We start from the raw sequence: 20,112 nt of genomic DNA on the forward strand, positions 1-20,112 counted from the left end.
AAGATTTTATTTATTTATTTTAGAGAGAGAGAGAGAGAGAGAGAGAGAGCGTGAGCATAATAGGGGAGAAGGTCAGAGAGAGAAGTAGACTCCCCATGGAGCCTGATGCGAGACTCGATCCTGGGACTCCAGGATCATGACCTGAGCCGAAGGCAGTTGCCCAACCAACTGAGCTACCCAGGAGCCCTCATATTTTTCTTTATTATTATTTTTTTTTTTTTTATTTTTTTTTTTTAAAGATTTTATTTATTTATTTGACAGAGAGAGATCACAAGTAGGCAGAGAGGCAGGCAGAGAGAGAGAGGAGGAAGCAGGCTCCCTGCTGAGCAGAGAACCCGACGTGGGACTCGATCCCAGGACCCTGAGATCATGACCTGAGCCGAAGGCAGCGGCTTAACCCACTGAGCCACCCAGGCGCCCCTCATATTTTTCTTTAAAAAGATTATTAAATGCAGTGTTTTTTTCTTTTTTTTTAAAAACTTTCGTGAAATGTTGCTGTCTCCTGTCCCTTGCTTCCAACCCTGTTTCTCAAGGGCAAATACTTTGAATTGTTTCTTCTCTAATAACTTACGCTCACTGCTTGTCTCTAGCATCTCAAATAGTGCCTGTTTAGGCACCTAATAAATCTTGGTTGAATGAATGAAAGATTATTCTTACTCTGTTTCCAGACTTGATAAATAGTTTATAATTTACAAGTACATTTTTATCATTTTTCCTCTTGAGTAACATTTCTCCACCATCTTAGGTTAGAATAGTGTTGATATTCATATAGAATTCCACTCTGATTCCAGATCTTTGCATGTGACCTATGTTTTCTTTCTGTAAACTTCTGTGATCTTATGTTAGCACTTAAAAAAAAAAATTAAGTATGCTGGAAATTCAGTGTGGATGTGCCTCTCTTTCAGTAAGGGCAAATGTTCTTGAATCATTTCTTTGATAGGTCTTTCCTTACTCCCTCTCCCCACCAAAAGAGATGAAGAAGTGTGTTTTCACTATTGCTGCCTTTCTGAACTTCATGAATTATTTTTATTCTATTTTATTTATTTTAGCTTTCGGGTATCACTTACTTATTTCTTTGTCTTAGTGCTGAAATTTCTGGGAGATTTCCTTAGCAGTACCTTCTAATCCTTCCATTAGCTTTTTGTGTGTTATCGAATTTTAAAAGTGTTAACCCTATTTCTTGTTTTCCGATTATTCTTTTTATTTTTTTACTTTCTGGCTATTCTCTTTTTTAAATAGAATATTCCGGGATTTAGTTAGAGTATTGTCGATAGACTTTCAACCTTTCCTGCTGGCTTTTTCTCTTGCCCACCCCTCTTTCTCACAATACTTGATATCTTTGAGGTCTAAGTCACTTCAAGCTTTGGGCTTGCCTTCTCCTTGCATCTGTCTGTACATATATAGATTATCACTTCCTTCTCTTGGCTAACTTTGCACCTTTTTTTTTTTTTTGCATCTGCTTTCCATCCTCTAAAACTTTTTTTTGGCTGATTCTTCTATCGTTGTTTCCACTTTTATTGTCATTGAAATGTGTGTGCATTTTAATTGCTATTTGGTGTGGTTTTATGGGGGAAGAGGAGATAAATGCATATGTTCCATCTGCCATTTTAAAATTAGAGTTCTTCCTCTTTGTTTGTGGCCCCAATTCATGTAATTTTATGATTGTAATGCAAATGACAAGTTAGATATGTAAATTTAAAATAAAATAATGAAAGATGGTTTGAAGAAAATTTTGAGTGAAGAGTTAATCTGTCTTGATGTCCAGATAGATAATGTGCCCTGTAATAATGCATTCTTTGAATTTTATTTGTGTAGAAGAAATTGAGGAAGAATCGGAAACCACAATTGAAGCCGACTTGACGGATAAACAGAAGCATCAGCTAAAACATAGGGAGCTCTTCTTGTCACGCCAGTATGAATCTCTGCCTGCAACGCATATCAGGTAAGAGCACCTTAGAGGCTGATAGGAAGTATTCAGTAATATTGTGGCAATGAGAAAAAACACAGAACAGCCTTCTTTGAAGCATTTCTAAATTTGCCTCATGATTTTGCTCAACTTGGTTTACTAAAGGCATCATAATGGGATTTTATCTAGGAAGTGTATAGTGTGATTACCTTATTAAAGCCCTGCAGGTGTTCTATAGTCAAGTGACCATTTTAGCTCTGCTTGAATCCAGACTTTCCCAATCCACATGCATGCCTCTTCGCATCCTGCAGAAGAGTGTCCCGCAACCACCAGGAAGTGCTGGTTTTCTCCAGTTCCTAGAACGTTACAGAGGCGGGCATTAGAATCCTAGAACTAAAACACAAGACCTGGTTCCCAGGCGAGTGATTCTTGACCTTGTAGAATATATGGCCTTTTACTTTCTTTGGAGGATCTCTGGGATGAAAACTATATTTTGTATTACTTAACTCGTCTCTGCTCTGTACTTTGATGGGAAGCCAAAGTGAAAAAATTCTGTCCCTGGTTTGTAGTTTTGGGGATTGTGGAGGAACGCTGGTGGCCTTTTATGAAATGTGCTGGTGGTAACATTTAAGCATACATATCTTGGAAGACTAACAAAATGTTTGAACTCAAAAGGTAGGCAGTTACTGATTGTCAAGGTCAGGTCAGCTTCAGAAAGTAGTTGGCATTTATTCAACCTCAGAGAGACAGTGGGGCGAGCCTGGCAGCCTGCGGGTGATGGCAGGGCGCTGTGTGCGAGGGAGGGCATTGTCATTGTCCGCCTCAAGTTACTGCAAGTTTTTCAGCTTTTGTTCATAATCTTTACTTAATTCACCTCTCTACTAGTCATGATTACCTTAAAAATGGTTTATCTAGGGGTGACTGGGTGGCTCAGTGGGTTAAGCCTCTGCCTTCAGCTCAGGTCATGATCTTGGTCAGGGTCCTGGGATCGAGCCCTGCATCTGGGCTCCCTGCTCAGTGGGAAGTCTGCTTCCCCCTCTCTCTCTGTCTACCTCTCTGCCTACTTGTGATCTCTTCTCTGTCAAATAAATAAATCTTTTAAAAAATGGTTTATCTAGAGAAATACGGTATATTAATTTTATTTCAAAAATTAGCCCCTTGTCTTTCCCCCAGTGTGGATATTGAATCTGTCTTTTTTGGCCTAAGTCAGGTTTGGAGACTTAAGCTGTGATTTGGTCCTTGTATCACACACACACACACACACACCCACACACCCACCCAGTTCCCAGGACTTTTGTGCATATTTCTCTTTTCAGAAATGGATGCAGAGTTTCTAAAGCAGAAAATGTATGACAGAGATACTGGAATTCCTCGTGCTCCAAATCTTTTCAGAAAATAATTTGATCTCAGTAGTTAACATGACAGCATTGCTGAAGAAGTTTTTAATTTTTCTTAAATTTGAGAACATTTTAAATATTTATTTATTATTTATTCAAATTAAATTTAGTTAATATATAGTATATCATTAGCTTGAGGGGTAGAATTTAGTGATTCCTCAGTTGCATACACTACCCATGCTCATTATATCAAGTGTCCTCCTTAAGGCCCATCACCCAGTTACTCCATCCCCCTCCAGCAACCCTCAGTTTGTTCCCTATTGTTAAGAATCTCGTATGGTTTGCTTCCCTTTCTGTTTTTATCTTATTTTATTTTTCCTTCCTTTCCCCTGTGTTCATCTGTTTTGTTTCTTAAATTCCACATATGAGTGAAATTGTATGGTATTTGTCTTTCTCTGACTTATTTCACTTGTGGATACCCTCTAGTTCCAGCCATGTCATTGCAGGTGGCAAGATTTCATTTTTTTTTTTTTTTTAAAGATTTTATTTATTTATTTGACAGAGAGAAATCACAAGTAGATGGAGAGGCAGGCAGAGAGAGAGAGAGAGGGAAGCAGGCTCCCTGCCGAGCAGAGAGCCCAATGCGGGACTCGATCCCAGGACCCTGAGATCATGACCTGAGCTGAAGGCAGCGGCTTAACCCACTGAGCCACCCAGGCGCCCCAAGATTTCATTCTTTTTGATGGCTGAGTAATATTCCATTGTGTGTCTATACCACATCTTCTTTATCTATTCATCTGTTGATGGACATCTGGGCTCTCTCTATACTTTGGCTATTGTGGACATTGCTGCTGTAAGCACTGGGGTGCATGTGCCCCTCAAATCACTATGTTTGTATCCTTGGGATAAATATTAATAGTGCAGTTGCTGTTTCCCAGAGTGGCTGCACCAGCTTGCCTTCTCACCCAACAGTGTAAGAGGGTTCCCCTTTCTCTGTGTCCTCACCAACATCTGTTTTCCCTGAGTTGTTAATTTTAGCCATTCTGACTGGTGTGAGGTGGTATCTCATTATGGTTTCAACTTGTATTTCTCTGATGCTGAGTAATATTGAACATTTTCTCATGTGTCTATTAGCTCTTCGACTTTATTAGGTTTTTTAGGGGACACTGTGTTTAAATTGGCTAGAGTTGGGCTGCCTGGGTGGCTCAGTGGGTTAAGTAAGCCTCTGCCTTCAGCTCAGGTTCATGATCACAGGGTCCTGGGATCGAGTCCCGCATCGGACTCTCTGCTGGGCGGGAAGCCTGCTCCTTCCTCTCTCTCTCTACTTGTGATCTCTCTCTGTCAGATAAATAAAATCTTTAAAAAAAAAATTGGCTAGAGTTAGTATATTCTGTGTGACTTGGGTCCTTTGCTGGAAAAAATAATCATGCCAGGTAATGTAGAAACAGTCATTTTATCTACCAATGGGGTATTTCAAGAAGTAGGAAAGTAAGCTAATTTTTGTTCAAATCGATGGAACATGAAAACATATTTCATAATTTTCTTAAAGACATAGATAATAAATGCCGAAGAGCCATACGCATTTATTACTTAATTGGAAGAAGCTAGAATATAAAGATTCATTTTAAGCTCAAGAAGTAATGTGGCTAGTCATAAGAATCTTGCCAGAACGAGAATCTGACAAATGGTTTTAAAAATGTATCCAAAACATGCAAGTACATTTTTAATTTACCATCCTGATAGCTTAGAATCTGTTTATAAGTAATGTTTCCTTTAACAGATTGCTTGGAATGGAAAAACTAGTAATGTGTTTTTCATCATCCATAAAAACTGAGACAATATATTGAAATATAATTATTAGGACACCTCTGTGTTGAACACAGAAATTACATAGAATATAGGATCATTTATTCAGTCACTGTTGAACATGTTTTCTGAGTATATTCTAGATTAAGGCATTTACTAGGTATTTAATAAGTTAAGATGAGGTCCCCATCTTACAAATTTAAGGAGTTTATCGGGTGAATTTACTGGCAATTCTTTTGAATTATGATGCGTTATAAACATTTGGGGCTTTTAATTTTTGTTGTTCTGTTCTCTAAGTTGAGAGGGAGTAGTACAGAGCCACAATTTGTCATCTGTGGCTTTCATTGCCAAACAGCTGAATGGGGTTAGGGGCAGTCTCTGGCCAAAGCACAGAGCCATGCTAGCCAGCCCTCATGCTGATGTAAACAAGTGCACATTGGAGTGATCTTCACATTTTGCTAATGTTGAAGTCATGCCCTATCTATTTCTGCTGTAACAGGAGAAAATTACTGAAGCCCCATTGTTCTTTGGCAGCAAAGAGGGGTAATTTGGTGAATACTGGCTTTTTATTCTCCAGGGACATTATCAAGTGCCCAGAATTTCCTCAGTGGCATATGGAACGTAGGAGAAAACCTGACTGAGGCATTCCTGAGGTCCTTTGTAGTTTGTGAGCCACAGTACTCACTGGATATTGTAAGCATTTCACAGTGGCATGGAGGCAACTCTGTTCCTTCTGATTCCACTGGCAGAGAGGGAGAGTCACCAGGACCAGGACGGTTCTGTATAGTTAGGGATTTACTTTGTGTTCGTGAGCTAGGTAGGACTTGAGCAATGAAAACATCTTTGGAATGCTTTTTGGGGGTGCAGGAAGAGAGGCAGCTCACATCATGCACAGTGCCTGAAGTCATTACTAACAGATGATATGCTGCAAACTCTCTAAAGCACTAAAACATTGTTATGTCACATGCTGGACCTGTTCTGGATATATAATACTATATTCAGTCTTAGACCATATTTATCAACCTTGGCTTTTAAAAATTCTGACATTCATCGAACCTTTGTGACAGATGTTATTCCAGTTGCTTTATATGTATTTTATTTACTCCTCACAGATTTTATAAAGTAGGTCCTGTTATCCCCATTTTATAGATGAGACTGAAGCATGAAAAGGTTAAGTAACCTGTCAGTTTCATGACTTTTACATAGCAGATTGGGAGATTGAACCCAGACCACATGGCTGCAGATGGACAGAATTATGAAGTGTACATGACCGGAGGTGTTAAACAGCATCAGAGATAAAAGAAAAGCTATTGAGTTACTTGTTGGATGGGTAGGCTCTCTGATATTTTATTTTTTCACATAATTTTCTACTCAGATGTTCAGGTCAACAGGACAGACTACATTAAAAACTAAGTTAAACATATAAACTATACTATTATACTAAAAAATGATGCTGCCGTGCTAGATGTACAGTAGCCGCTGGGACCTACCTGCTTGATTGGGTGCCTGAGTTTATGGATATAACTTGTATTTGGTCCAGTGTCAGTTTTTTCCACATCTTGAACACAAAAAGCCTGGCTTTTTAAAAGCTGCTAATTACAGCATTCTGCTTATGATGATTAATGCCTCTTCCCAACCTCTGGTGCAGGTAGTTAGTCATTTAAAAAGAGCCAGTTCTTTCCTGTTTGCCAACTTGGGATTCTGGATCACAGCCTTTGAAGTTATGCTTCATTATGTCTTAAAAGCATTTTCTTAGGTACCTGTTGATTATTGGCCTCAAATATTTCCTGCAGTAAGGGCTTTTGGACCTGATGATTTGTCCTCTAAGTCTGTCCTTATTGTGAAGACAGAGTGATGGTGGAGAAAGCATTAATCCATGTTGTTAGACTTGGCCCTCATTCAGAGCATCACTGGTAAGGATCCTGCCTGCCTCATTGCTTAACCTTGTCCATGCATTTTAAGAAGTTCAGAGAAGCTATTTCAGAAAGTGAGGTCAGTGGTAGGGTAAGTCTTAAAGACATAAATGCACATAGTGTTCAAGTAGTCCCTCATGGCAGGGTGCCTCAGAGAAATCCTTACTTCTTATCCCTTTAAACAAATTTTAGGCTAGGATTCCAGAATACAGACATCACCATCATCATGATCTCTGTTCTTGCTCTGTAGAAGACGGGCTATAACCACAATCGGTAGGAACCTCTCCTTGGTTTCTGCCATGATGCTGCTGCATGGTTTCCTCACCTCCAAAATGAGGAGCTTTCTTAATTCAATTGAAAAAATATCTTGAGCAGCCATTAAAAATCTTGGGGCTTATGTATAATTTGTCTCGATTGTTCTAGACAGGCATCATCTTAGAGTGTAAGATTCTTGAAGGTTGGTGTCTTTATTTTTCTTTTTCCTGCCTGCTGTGGAACACAGCACAAAACAGCCAGTCAGAATTCGAAGTTTGCATTGTTTTCATTTAAGTACCTATTCTTAAAGGGAATAAAAAGTCAACAACAGAGAGTAGAATAATCTCTTCTCAACTATTACTGATCATAAGTGAAATTTTAGATTATGTGCCTCCCTCCTTTCATGAGAATGAAGGATTGGATGTCTGGAATTACAGGTTACTCGGGACTCTCAGAGAGTGAGTTATCAGAGTCAGCGTCAGGCTTTTACCTGGAGGGCTAGGCAGAGGATAGGAAGTTGTTTTTGTGTGCATACTATCACTGAATAATGTGAGTTTATGAACAGTAGAGAGCAACCATGAGAAAGGGAGAAATTGAAGTTTCTAGCGAGCAGGAGTTACTTGAAGGATAGAAGACCAGAGTTCTTTTCTTGATCCCCAATATTGGTAAGGTTAGGGAAATAGATAAATAACTCTAATATATTTGAGTTTTACTATAATTAGAAACATCAGATTATAATATGTGCATATCTAATAGTTCCATTATTTGGATTTTATTTAACCGAAGTTCCTGATGCGAGTTTGTAGAGAGATACATACTCATTTGTTGTTTATTGAAGACTTATTTTATTTAGTCAGTAGTTTTTACTTTGTGAATAAATGAAATCATTCTCATTAGTAAGTATGTGTCTGCATCATGAGTATAAATAGGAATTTGGTATTTGATAGGTTTTAGATTTAATATCAGAAAATGCAAGCAACTTTTTTTAAAAAAAGATTTTATTTATTCATTTGAAGGAGAGTGAGAGAGAGAAGCATATTCCCTACTGAGCAGGGTGCCCAATGTGGGGCTTGATCCCAGGACTTGGGATCATGACCTGAGCTGAAGGGAGACACTTAACTGACTGAGCCACCCAGGTGCCCTGCAAGCAACTTTCATCTTTAGGGTTTCCCATATTTTGGGTTTTCTTCCTGAAATGCAAACACATTAGACATAGAATGGGAAGACGTTTATTTTATAATTTGCAAATTTGGACATTAGACAGAGAGGGAAAAGACCATTTTGATTTCATTTTTATCACTTTCCTTGCTGACAACATGGCTGGTTCTAACAAAGAGAATAGATGGAAATTCACTGAGAACTCTGCTTTATCCTCCTTTCTCCAGTAGCAGTAAACTAATATCATTAACTGTTGGTGCCATGTGATGCAGACCTGTTTTTAATTTAAGGGTACATTTTTCTTGCAAAATACTCTTTCTTTCAAGAATCATTGTCAGTTCAGAGGCGCTTGTGTGGCATAGTCAGGTGTCTGACTCTTGGTTCTAACTCAGGTTCTGATCTCAGAGTCATGTGATTGAGCCCCAGCATTAAAATTTTAAAGATTTGGGGCACCTGGGTGGCTCAGTGGGGTAAAGCCTCTGCCTTTGGCTTGAGTCATGGTCCTGAGGTCTTGGGATCGAGCCCCATGGCGGGCTCTCTGGTCAGCAGGGGGCCTGCTTCCCCCCGCACCCCCCTCCGCCTGCCTCTCTGCCTACTTGTGATCTCTCTCTCTGTGTCAAATAAAAAAAAAAAATCTTTGAAACTTTAAAGATTTTATTTGAGAGAGAGAGAGATTACATGAGAGAACAAAAGCAGTGGGGAGGGGCAGAAGCAGAGGGAAAAGCAGACTCCTGGCTGAGCTTGGAACCTGAAGAGGGCCTCCATCCTAGGACCCTGGGACCACAACCTGAGCCGAAGGGAGATACTTAACCTACAGAGCCACCCAGGTGCCCCTACATATTAAAATTTTAAAATAAATATGTTTATTTTCTGATAGTGAAAGAGTTTTAATTTATTGTTTAAATGTTGAAAATACAGGAAGAGGCACGTACATAAGCACATACCCTTGTCATTTCTGCATTCAGCACCACTGACATTTAGATGTGTCATTCCTGCATTTCTCTTTTCTACTCTTAATGTGTACCATTGGACTGGGGCTGTGCATTGCCAGAAGTGCCCAGGAATGGCAGAGGCACTGCATTCCATGTGTGTGGGACTTCCTCTCTCATTAAGTAGTGCTTACACTTCTTTTTTTTTTTTTTTTTTTTAAATAGTGCTTACTCTTCAGCGCCACTGGGATCATCTTTGCTCTTTCTAGGTTGGTTGGTTTGTTTTTAAATATTTGAGAAATGTGGTTGGAAAACGAACAATGGAACAGCAGGAGGAGGGGAGGACCGTTAAATAAAGGCTGGAAAAATTCCATTCTTGAGAAGCTGACAGACATGCCTGATAAGTTTGATATATGTGAGGGAGCAGAGTAAAACTAGAGTAAGAATACTTTGTCACTCAGAAACAGTGCTCATTCAAAAACAAATCCAAGTGTCACTGCCCTGGAATAGGCAAAGATTTCCTGTGATCATGAAGGTACTACTCTTCAATGTTTTCTGGAAGTTTGACTGTTTTACCTTTTGTATTTTTTAACCTCCCCTTTGAAAAAAAAAAAAAAAAAAGGTAGCGGCTCCGGGGTGGCTCAGTGGGTTAATCCTCTGCCTTCAGCTCAGGTCATGGTGTCAGAGTCCTGGGATCAAGCCCCTCATAGGGCTCTCTGCTCAGTGGGGATCCTGCTTCCTCCTCTCTCTCTGCCTGCCTCTCAGCCTACTTGTGATCGCTCTCTCTGTCAAATAAGTAAATAAAATATTTAAAAATAAATAAATAATTTTTTTTTTTTTAAAAAGGAAGTTCTGTACCCAGCAGGGGGCTCATACTCACGACCTAATCAAGAGTCTCATGCTCCACCAACTGAGCCAGCCAGGTGCCCCACCTTTTGTGTGTAAGTCTGTTTTATGTATATGGTGTGAAGAGGGGTTAGTCAGAAAACTAAGATTAAAAGATACGTTTAGGGTGCCTAGGTGACTCAACTGGTTAAGCCTCCAGCTCTTGGTTTTGGCTAGGTCATGATCTCAGTGTCGTGAGATTGAGCCACTGGGTTCCGCGCTGGGTGTGGAGCCAGTTTAAGATTCTCTCTCTCCCTCTCTCCTGCTCCCAAAAAAGAGATATCATTTACAGTGTCATCAAAAAGCATCAAACACCTAGAATAAATCTAAAGAAAGATGTATGAGAAAAGGGGAAGGATGTGTAAAAATTACATAGAAACTACAAAGGATTGCTGATGGAATTAGATAAGTGTGTGTAAATTGAGAAGCTGTTTCCAAAAATTTATGAGAATGGGAAGGACCAAGAACATTGAAAGCAACAGTGTTTTCAGAGCTTTGTTTGTGGACTCCTGAGTGTCACTTAGACCTTTTCAGGGGCTTTGTGAGATGGAAATGATTTTATAACAATAGTAACTTGCTACTTGCCTTTTCTATGTGTTGATTTTGCAAAAGCTGTTGTGGGTAAACTCAACATGAACCAAGTCAGGGGCACTAACTTGTGCTAGAGTTGTCACTGTGTTCTTCACCTCTGTGCATTTCCAGTAAATCAAACAAAAAACTAAAATGACAAGTTCCACTTAAGAATGTTCTTGACAGGGGCGCCTGGGTGGCTCAGTGGGTTAAGCCTCTACCTTCGGCTCAGGTCATGATCCCAGGGGCCTGGGATCGAGTCCCGCATTAGGCTCTCTGCTCAGCAGGGAGCCTGCTTCTCCTCATCTCTCTCTCTGTCTGTCTCTCTGCCTATTTGTGATCTCTCTCTCTGTCAAATAAATAAATAAAATCTTTAAAAAAAAAAAAAAGAATGTTCTTGACAAAATAGTACAATTTATTATTTTAATAAATTTTAATTCCTCCTGTTTAATTTTTTAATTTTTTTATTGTTTAGGGGTGGGATAGAGGGAGAGGGAGAGAGAAATGCAAGCAGGCTGTGCACTGAATGTGGAGCTGGATGCGGGGCTGGATCTCACCACCCTGATACTGTGACCTGGGGTGAAACCAAGAGTCAGAGGCTTAACCCACTGAGCCATTGAGGCTATTGTCTTCCAGAATTTTCATGAAATCTTTGAAACCGTTGTGGGTGATGGCCTGTTTTTGAATGGTTTTAGGTTCTTTTATTTCTAACTCTCTTACTTTCATTTTAAAGGCATCTCAGAAAAGAGGAGATAAACATTTGAGCTTTGTCTGTCATTTAATTAATTATTATTCTGTTCAGGCTCTAAAAGTAATACCCACCCCACATTAGAATGCTGTTAAACTTCTCTCAGGTCACTAAAAAATATAGTTTACAGTATTGGGACTTGTCTCTCTGTGTCTCTTTGTCAAGTAGACTTGTCAAACTATTTGGGAAATGCATTGTGACTCTGATAAGTTTATTCACCAGTGAAAAAACATTTCCATCCATTTCTGAAAGTTGGAATTTGAAAAATTTTTTGATCCATGTTTTACTTAGAGCAAATAATATTTGAAGGTAAAATTTTTCTTTAGGTGGTCATGCATATCAGAAACTAATATATGAACTGAAAATGTGTATCTATGGAGTAGAGTTTTGTTTTTTGTTTTTTTTTTTTTAATAAAAAATGTTCCAGAGACTGTGAAGCTGTAGTTAATAGATGAGAGTTGATGGGAATAGATTGCCATAGTGAGTTTATGAATTGGCATGGTTGGGGGACAGTATATCCATATATGGTTTGAAGTAAATTGGCATCCAAAAGCAGTGGATAATAAAGAAAATGTGTTTTGTTGTCAAGATCACAGAAAACTGATCTGCTCCCCTCCTTTTAAAAAACATAAACATCTGGTTGGAAGAACAAATACTGTTAAAATGTCTATACTGCCCATAATAATCTACAGATTTAATGCAGTCCCTATCAAAATACCAATAGTATTTTTCACAGAACTAGAACAAATATCCCTAAAATTTGTATGGAACCACCAGAAGACCTCAAACAGCCAAAGCAATCCTGAAAAAGAAAAACTTAACTGGAAGTATCACAATTCCAGACTTCAAGTTATATTACAAAGCAGTAGTACTTAAAACAGTATGGCACTGGTATAAAAGTAGATATACATAGATCAATGGAGCAGACTAGAAAAATCCAGAAATAAACCCATAATTATATGGTCAATTAATCTTTGACAAAGGAAGAACGAATATGCTGTGGGAGAAAGTCTTCTTCAAGTAAGTATTGGGAAAACTGGATAGCTAATTACATGCAAAAGAATAAAATTGGACCATATTTTTTTACCATATACAAAAGAAAAAACCCCACTAAAAATGAGTTAAAGACCTAAATGTGAGACCAGAAACCATAAAAATCATTGAAGACAGCACAGGCAATAATTTCTCTGACATCAGTTGTAACACAATTTTCCAAGATATATCTCCTGAGGCAAGAGTAATAAAAGCAAAAATAAGCTATTTAGGGGGCACCTGTGTAGCTCAATTGTAAAGCATCTGCCTTTGGCTCGGGTCGTGGTCCCAGGGTCCTGGAATTGAGCCCCATGTCAGGTTTCCTGCTCAGCAGGAAGACTACTTCTCCCTCTCCCACTCCCCCTTGCTTGTGTTCCCTCTCTTGCTGTCTCTCTTTCTGTCAAATAAATAAATAAAACCTTAAAAAAAAACCCAACAAAACTATTTAGGACTACATCAGAATAAAAAGTTTCTGTACAGTGAAGGAAAAAAATCAAAATTAAAAGGCATCCTACGGAATGGGAGAAGATATTTGCAAATGACATATCCAATAAAGGATTAATATGTAAAATATATGAGGAACTTACTCAGCTCAACACCGAAAAAATAGATAATCTGATGAAAAATGAGTAGAAGACCTAAACAAACATTTCTCCAAAGAAGACATATAGATGACTGACAGGCACATAAAAAGATTTTGTTCAGCATCACTTATCATCAGGGAAAAGTTTCAGGCAAACTGAAACTATACTGTCAGAATGGCGAAAATTAAAAACTCAAGAAACAAGTGTTGGTGAAGATGTGGATAAAAAAGCAACCCCCTTGGGACACCTGGATGGCTCAGTCTGTTAAGCATCTGCCTTCAGCTCAGGTCGTGATCCCAGGGTGCTGGGGTCAAGTCTCGTATTCTTGGGCTCCTTGCTCGGCAGGAAGCCTGCTTCTCCCTCTGCCTCTGTCCCAGCTGTGTGCTCTCTCTCACTGATAAATAAAATAAAATCTTAAAAAATAAACAACAAAACAAACACTTCTCTCTTTCAAAAAAAAAAAAAAAAGGAAGCCCTCTTGCATTGTTGGGAATGTGAACCGGTGCAGCTACTTTAGAAAACAGTATGTAGTTTCCTCAAACAATTAAAAATAGGAAAAAAAATTTAAAATACTCACTACTGGGTATTTACCCCCAAAATACAAAAACACGATTTCAAAGGGGTACATGTACCGCTGTATTTATTGCAGCATTGTTCACAAGATAGCCCAAGATAGGTGAATGGATAAAGAAGATGTGGGGTGTGTGCGTGCACACATACACACAGGAACATTGCTCAACCATAAAAAAGAATGAAATATTGCCATTTGCAAAAAGGTGTCTGGAGCTGGAGAATATAATGCTAACTGAAATAAGTCAGTCAGAGAAAGACAAATACCATATGATCTCACTCATGTGTGGAATTTAAGAAACAAAACAAAAGAGCAAAGGAGAAAAGAGACAAACCAAGAAATAGACTCTTTATATAGAGAGAACAAACTGATAGTTATCAGAATGGGGTGGGGTAGGGGCATGAGTGAAATAGGTGATGGGAATTATAGCAGTCACTTAATCACGATGAAAAATAATTTTTAAAAATGTAAACAGTAGGCCCTTGGGTGGCATAGTAGGTTAAACAACTCTTGGGTCACCTGGGTGGCTCAGTGGGTTAAGCCGCTGCCTTCGGCTCGGGTCATGATCTCAGAGTCCTGGGATCGTGCCCCACATTGGGCTCTCTGCTCAGCAGGGAGCCTGCTTCCTCCTCTCTCTCTCTCCTGCCTCTCTGCCTGCTTGTGATCTCTCTCTGTCAAATAAATAAATCTTTAAAAACAAAAACAAAAACAAAAAAAAGTCTGACTCTTGGTTTCAGCTCAGGTCCTGATCTCAGGGTCATATGATCAAGCCCCGAGTCAGGTTCCATGTTTAGCACAGAGTCTGCTTGGGACACTCTCTTCCTTTGGGGCACTTGGGTGGCCCAGTCATTAAGTGTCTGCCTTTGGCTCAGACCCTGATCCCAGGGTCCTGGAATTGAGCCCCACATCGGGCTCCTTGCTCCGTGGGAAGCCTTTTTCTCCCCCTCCCACTCCTCCTGCTTGTGTTCCCTCTCTTGCTGTGTCTCTCTGTCAGATAAATAAAATCATAAAAAAAATTGTAAACATTTGGGGAGGATATGTAATATATTGACATGGCTCAAAATCATAGTATGGGGTTCAAAATCAAAATGTGGAGTACACAGTACAATTTCTTGCTCCTATATAGCCCCCCAGCCTATCACTATTCCTAGAATTTTGTGTATACTTCTAGAAACATTTCATGTACATAGAAGAAATGAGATGTGTGTGTTTGTGTCTGTAATAAGTCGTGGAGTAAATTATACACTATTATATTATACGTTGTGAACATGCTATAAAGGCACCTACCTATTTGAGTTGTATCTTTCCACAGTAAGCTTTATTCAGTCAAAGCAAGGTTAACATAATTGTAAACTGGGGGTTTACAGACTCAGTGACATTTGTAATTGTGACAGTTGTAAACTGGGGTTCCAGACTCAGTGACATTTCACTATACATTCAACTTGCCTTCATACGGGGCACACAAAGCAAAGCACAGTACAAAGTCACACAGCAGATAAGATACAGGAAGGGGTAAGAAGTAAACGAACCAGATGCTAAGTCAGTCTGTGAGTGCACAGTTGAGATGAGGTCTTGGTCCCATCCAGGTCAGCTCTTGGTGCTTACTGCTTATTAGGTTCGATCACTGGAGCATCTCTGTTGTGGTTGGAGATCAATCTGGCAGAGCTTTCAGGGGGCAGTTGCCTTTTTAATGCGCCCAGACACGGAAGGGTCAGCATCTAGAGAGTATGTTTGCTGCAGAAGTCGTTCATTTTTAAAAAATAGTTAGTCCTGGGCCTGGGCCTTGTAGGTCTCTTCTAGTTGTACTGATTATCAACTCTCAGTTCTTCCGGGCTGTCTTGGCTTTGCGGGTTATCAGTTTTGGAAGCCATCAGCCCATGCTGGTTTCTGTGGTATCTGGTCTTAACTATAATCCCCTTGGCATTACATCACTGCTTGACATGAGTCACTGCTTGACATGAGTGACTCCATCTTACTGTCTGTGTTGTGGTTTTTAAATGAAATTATTTTGGTCATAATTCCATATCTGCTTCATTCTTTTCTGTAGCTGTTTTATATGTCTAATTTGTTTAATCCTAATTGACAAACAACTGGTTCATTTTAGTCTTTTGGTGTTAAAATGAATCCTGCAAAGAATAGACTTGGTCTATTCAAAGAATAGACTTGGTCACTTCACAGTGTGATTTTGAGGAGATGTACAAAATAAATTTTACCAAGTAAAATAGATGAGAATGTCCTAATTATGTTTTTTGGATTTTGTATTTATTTGTATTTCTGTGCAGGGAGATTCAAGTGAAAAAGGATTTGTGATTTGTTTTTTGTTTTATGGGTTGTTTTACTTTTTTTTTTTTTTTAAGATTTTATTTATTTATTTGACAGACAGAGATCACAAGTAGGCACAGAGGCAGGCAGAGAGAGAGAGGAGGAAGCAGGCCTACTGCTGAGCAAAGAGCCAGATGTGGGGCTCCATCCCAAGACTCTGGGATCATGACCTGAGCTGAAGGCAGAGGCTTTAACCCACTGAGCTACCCAGGCGCCCGGGGTTGTTTTACTTTTTAGGGTTTTGTAATTTTTAAGTTTAAGTCTGTGAGGCTGGCCTTTTTTGTCATCTTTAGAGAAAACAACAACCAAAAATGTTAACTAAAGCTCTATGCCTAATGTGGGGGTTGAACTCAAAACCCCACATGCTCTAGTGAGTGAATCAGCCAGGTGACCTGAGAAAACAAATTTTTCAAAAAGATTTATTTATTTATTTATTTATTTGATAGGCAGAGATCACAAGTAGGCAGAGAGGCATGCAGAGAGAGAGAGGAAGGGAAGCATGCTCCCTGCCAAGCAGAGAGCCAGGACCCTGGGATCATGACCTAAGCCAAAGGCAGAGGCTTTAACCCACTGAGCCACCCAGGCGCCCCCTGAGAAAACAATTTTTAAAAGACTTATGTTTATTGAAAAATAGGTAGTGATGCTAACATAGAACTCCCTTAAATTTGCTTACTCTCTTCAGATTAGCTATTAATATTAAAGGAACTTATTTGGAATCTTAAAAAAAGATTCTAATAAAAGGATTTTTCTTCCTGTACTAATTTTTATTATGCCAGTGTTTTTATTTTAAGATGTTAGAATTTTGCGATTTTATTGCTGTTTGTAAACAAAATTTTGAGGAGATGTACAAAATAAATTTTACCAAGTAAAATAGATGACTGTTGATGACTACAAGTAGTCCTGCTTAAGAAGCTAACACAAGAGGGGGCGCCTGTGGCTCAGTTTGTTAAGCATCTAGCTCTTGGTTTCAACTCAGGTTATGGTCTCGTGGGTCATGGGATCAAACCCCACATTGTGGGGAATGTGCACTCAGCAGGGAGTCTGCTTGAAGATTCTCTTCTTCTGCCCTCCCCTTGCTCACACTCTCATGCTCGCAGTCTCTCTAAAGTGAAATAAATCTAATAAAAAAAGGAAACTAACATAAGGAAGTTAATTACTTAGTATTCTTAAACTCATAGGATTGCCTAGTAGAAGAAAGAGGAAAAATACAGTGAGAGAAAAATCATACCACAATTTAACATTTTAAAGTCTACATGTTTAGCACACTTCTTCTAGAATGTTGTCTTTTTATGGTATAATCTTTACCTTGAAATGATTATCCTCTGTGGGTTGAAGTGTTTCCTTCTCTGACAAGAATCCCAGGGCAGAATGGACTGGGTGAATCCCAGAATCCCACTGGGCTGGATGAAAGTATATACTACATGTTGTCCCAAGCTCTGGTGTTCCACATGGTTGTGAAAATGCCTGTGAGTTTTTTTTGGTAATCAGAACAATTTGTCGTACTGTACTAGGAAAGAGGACCTTCCTGATACCTACTGACTTCTTTTGGACATTCCACTTTCTTGTAGCTATAAAAGGCAAAAGTGGGGGCACCTGGGTGGCTCAGTCGTTAAGCTTCTGCCTTTGGCTCAGGTCATGATGCCAACATCCTGGGATCGAGGCCCACATCGGGCTCCCTGCTCAGCAAGGAGGCCTGCTTCTCCCTCTCCCATTCCCCCTGCTTGTGTTCCCTCTTTTGCTGTATCTCTCTCTATCAAATAAATAAATAAAATCTTAAAAAAAAAAAAAAAAGGCAAAAGTGGTACCAAGAGAAGGATCTTTTTCCCCCTTGAATTCCTCTTTTACAGTTCATTTTGTATTTGTTATCAAATCTCCAGAATCATGGATTCAGGTTTTGTTGCTTTGGTTTTCTCCACATGCCACAGAGAGAATGAGCTTTCCAAAACATTACTTGTCATTTTTCTTTGTGGAATCCATTGATCTGGGGAGCCTGGGTGGCTCCGTGGGTAAGCCTTTGCCTTCAGCTCAGGTCATGATCTCAGGGTCCTGGGATCAAGCCCCACATCAGGCTCTCTGCTCAGCAGGGAGCCTGCTTCCTCCTCTGTTTCTGCTGCCTCTCTGCCCACTTGTGATCTCTTTCTCTCTCTCTGTTAAATAAATAAATAAAATCTTAAAAAAAAAAAAATCCATTGATCTATCACATTAAACCCAGACTTCTCTTCTTGGCTTTTTATTTTTTTACCTTACCTACTCAAACACCTGTTCCAGGTTTTGTTTTGTTGGGCTTCTTTAATTTTTATTTCCTAACATCTGTTAAAGCAATATTAACAGAAAATGTATCTTTGAATAGAAATATTTAAAGTCCAGATTTCTTTCTCTCTTTTTGGTCCTTTTTATAGTCTGAAGATACAAAATCACTTTTGTTTTAGGGTCTTTCAGGTGTTTGTTTCTTAAGAAATGCGTAAGAAAACTGGTTCCAGGGCACCTGGGTGGCTCAGTCAGTTAAACCATCTGATTCTTGATTTTGGCTCAGGTCATGAGGTCTTGGGATAGGGTCCCACATTGGGCTCTGTGCTCAGCACAGACTCTGCTTCAGATTCTTTCTCCCTCTCCCTCCCACTCACTCCCTCTCTCAAATGAATAAAATCTTTAACTAAAGGAAGGGAGAGGGGGAGGGAGGGAGAAAGAAAGGAAGGGAGGGAGGGAAGCAGGGAGGGAAAGAAATACTGGTTCATCAGCTCTAGAGCAGAGGTTCTCAGCCAGGGACAGTTTTGTCTCCTGGGGGTCATTCAGCAAAGTCTGAGCAGTTTTGGTCAACTCAGCTAGGTGTGGGGGTGCTACTATTGTCCAATGGGTCAATGCCAGGAATACTGTTAAACACCCTGTGTACATAGGACAGCCTGCCACAGCGAAGAATCCCCTGGCTTCCTATGTTAATAATGCTAAGGTTGAGAAAACTTGGTGTAGACTCATGGTAAATAATCTTTGCTTTTTGGTATATGTATTAATTATACAAATTTAAACACTTTGTTTAATTAGGATCTCCCTTTTTACTTTAAATTTAAATTGTATTATTTTTAAAAGTCAAATATATGCATATAGTTATGTAATAATATCCAAGGCAGTCGTAAGCCTAGTTCCCCCTCCACAGGCATTTTCAGCTTTTCTGTGTGGCTTCTGTATTTACACCACTCTTACACTGCTACTGTTACTTTTTCAATTTTCTAAATCTCTACTCTCTCTTCTCTTTTCCTTTCCTTCATGTTCCCAATATATCACAGCATTTTTTTTAACTTAATAATCATTCATTGTATTTTATGAACATGCAAGGATTCCCCATGTATTCTTTCTTCTACAACCTTTTGTTTTTCCTTGAAGTTGATTGTTTTGCCATTCTTTTCGATTAGTCTTCTAAAATAGAAAAAATTCTTGGTCCTTGCTTATCTTGAAAATGTTTTCTGCACTTAGCCAGTGATTTGTTTAGGCATATAATTTTGCTTTGGAAATCATTTCATTCAGAATTTTGAATCTTTCTTTTAGTCCTATTTAACTGTGTTGCTGTTGTGAAATGTAATTTTCTGAAAGCATTTTGGATCTTTGAATTTCATTATTTTTTTGTTTGGTTGTCCATTGTATTCAGTGGATTAAATGCTATGTAAAACTGCCTATTCGCTGAATTTCTAATCACAGAACCTAGCATTGTTTTTATATGAGAAGCTGTTCAGAATCCTGAGCAACTGTAAGACTCATGCGGCCATTGAGAAAAATGCCTTTTTTAAAAAAGATTTATTGGGGCGCCTGGGTGGCTCAGTGGGTTAAAGCCTCTGCCTTTGGCTCTGGTCATGATTCCAGGGTCCTGGGTCGAGCCCTTTGTCGGGCTGTCGTCTCCTCAGCGGGGAACCTGCTTCCCCCTCTCTCTCTGCCTGTCTCTCTGCCTACTTGTGGTCTCTGTCAAATAAATAAAATCTTTAAAAAATAAATAAATAAAAATTTAAAAAGATTTATTTAGGGACACCTGGGTGGTTCAGTCATTAAGTGTCTGCCTTCCACTTGGATCATCCCAGGGTTCTGGGATCAAGCCCCACATTGGGCTCCC

General features: G+C 39.3%; 1 protein-coding gene across 5 annotated transcripts in view; it reads left to right on the plus strand.

Annotated features, from left to right (window-relative positions):
* Positions 1 to 20,112, plus strand: part of MTA3 (metastasis associated 1 family member 3) — a 163,180-nt gene that overhangs the window by 54,128 nt on the left and 88,940 nt on the right. For all 5 annotated transcript variants that reach the window (XM_082743289.1, XM_082743292.1, XM_082743291.1 and 2 more), the window contains exon 4: positions 1,816 to 1,942. In XM_082743289.1, coding sequence (XP_082599415.1) covers positions 1,816 to 1,942 — 127 coding nt within the window. The remainder of the gene's footprint in view (positions 1 to 1,815; positions 1,943 to 20,112) is intronic.

This window comes from Mustela nivalis (assembly GCF_964662115.1).
Source record: "Mustela nivalis genome assembly, chromosome: 8".
NCBI lineage: Eukaryota > Metazoa > Chordata > Mammalia > Carnivora > Mustelidae > Mustela > Mustela nivalis.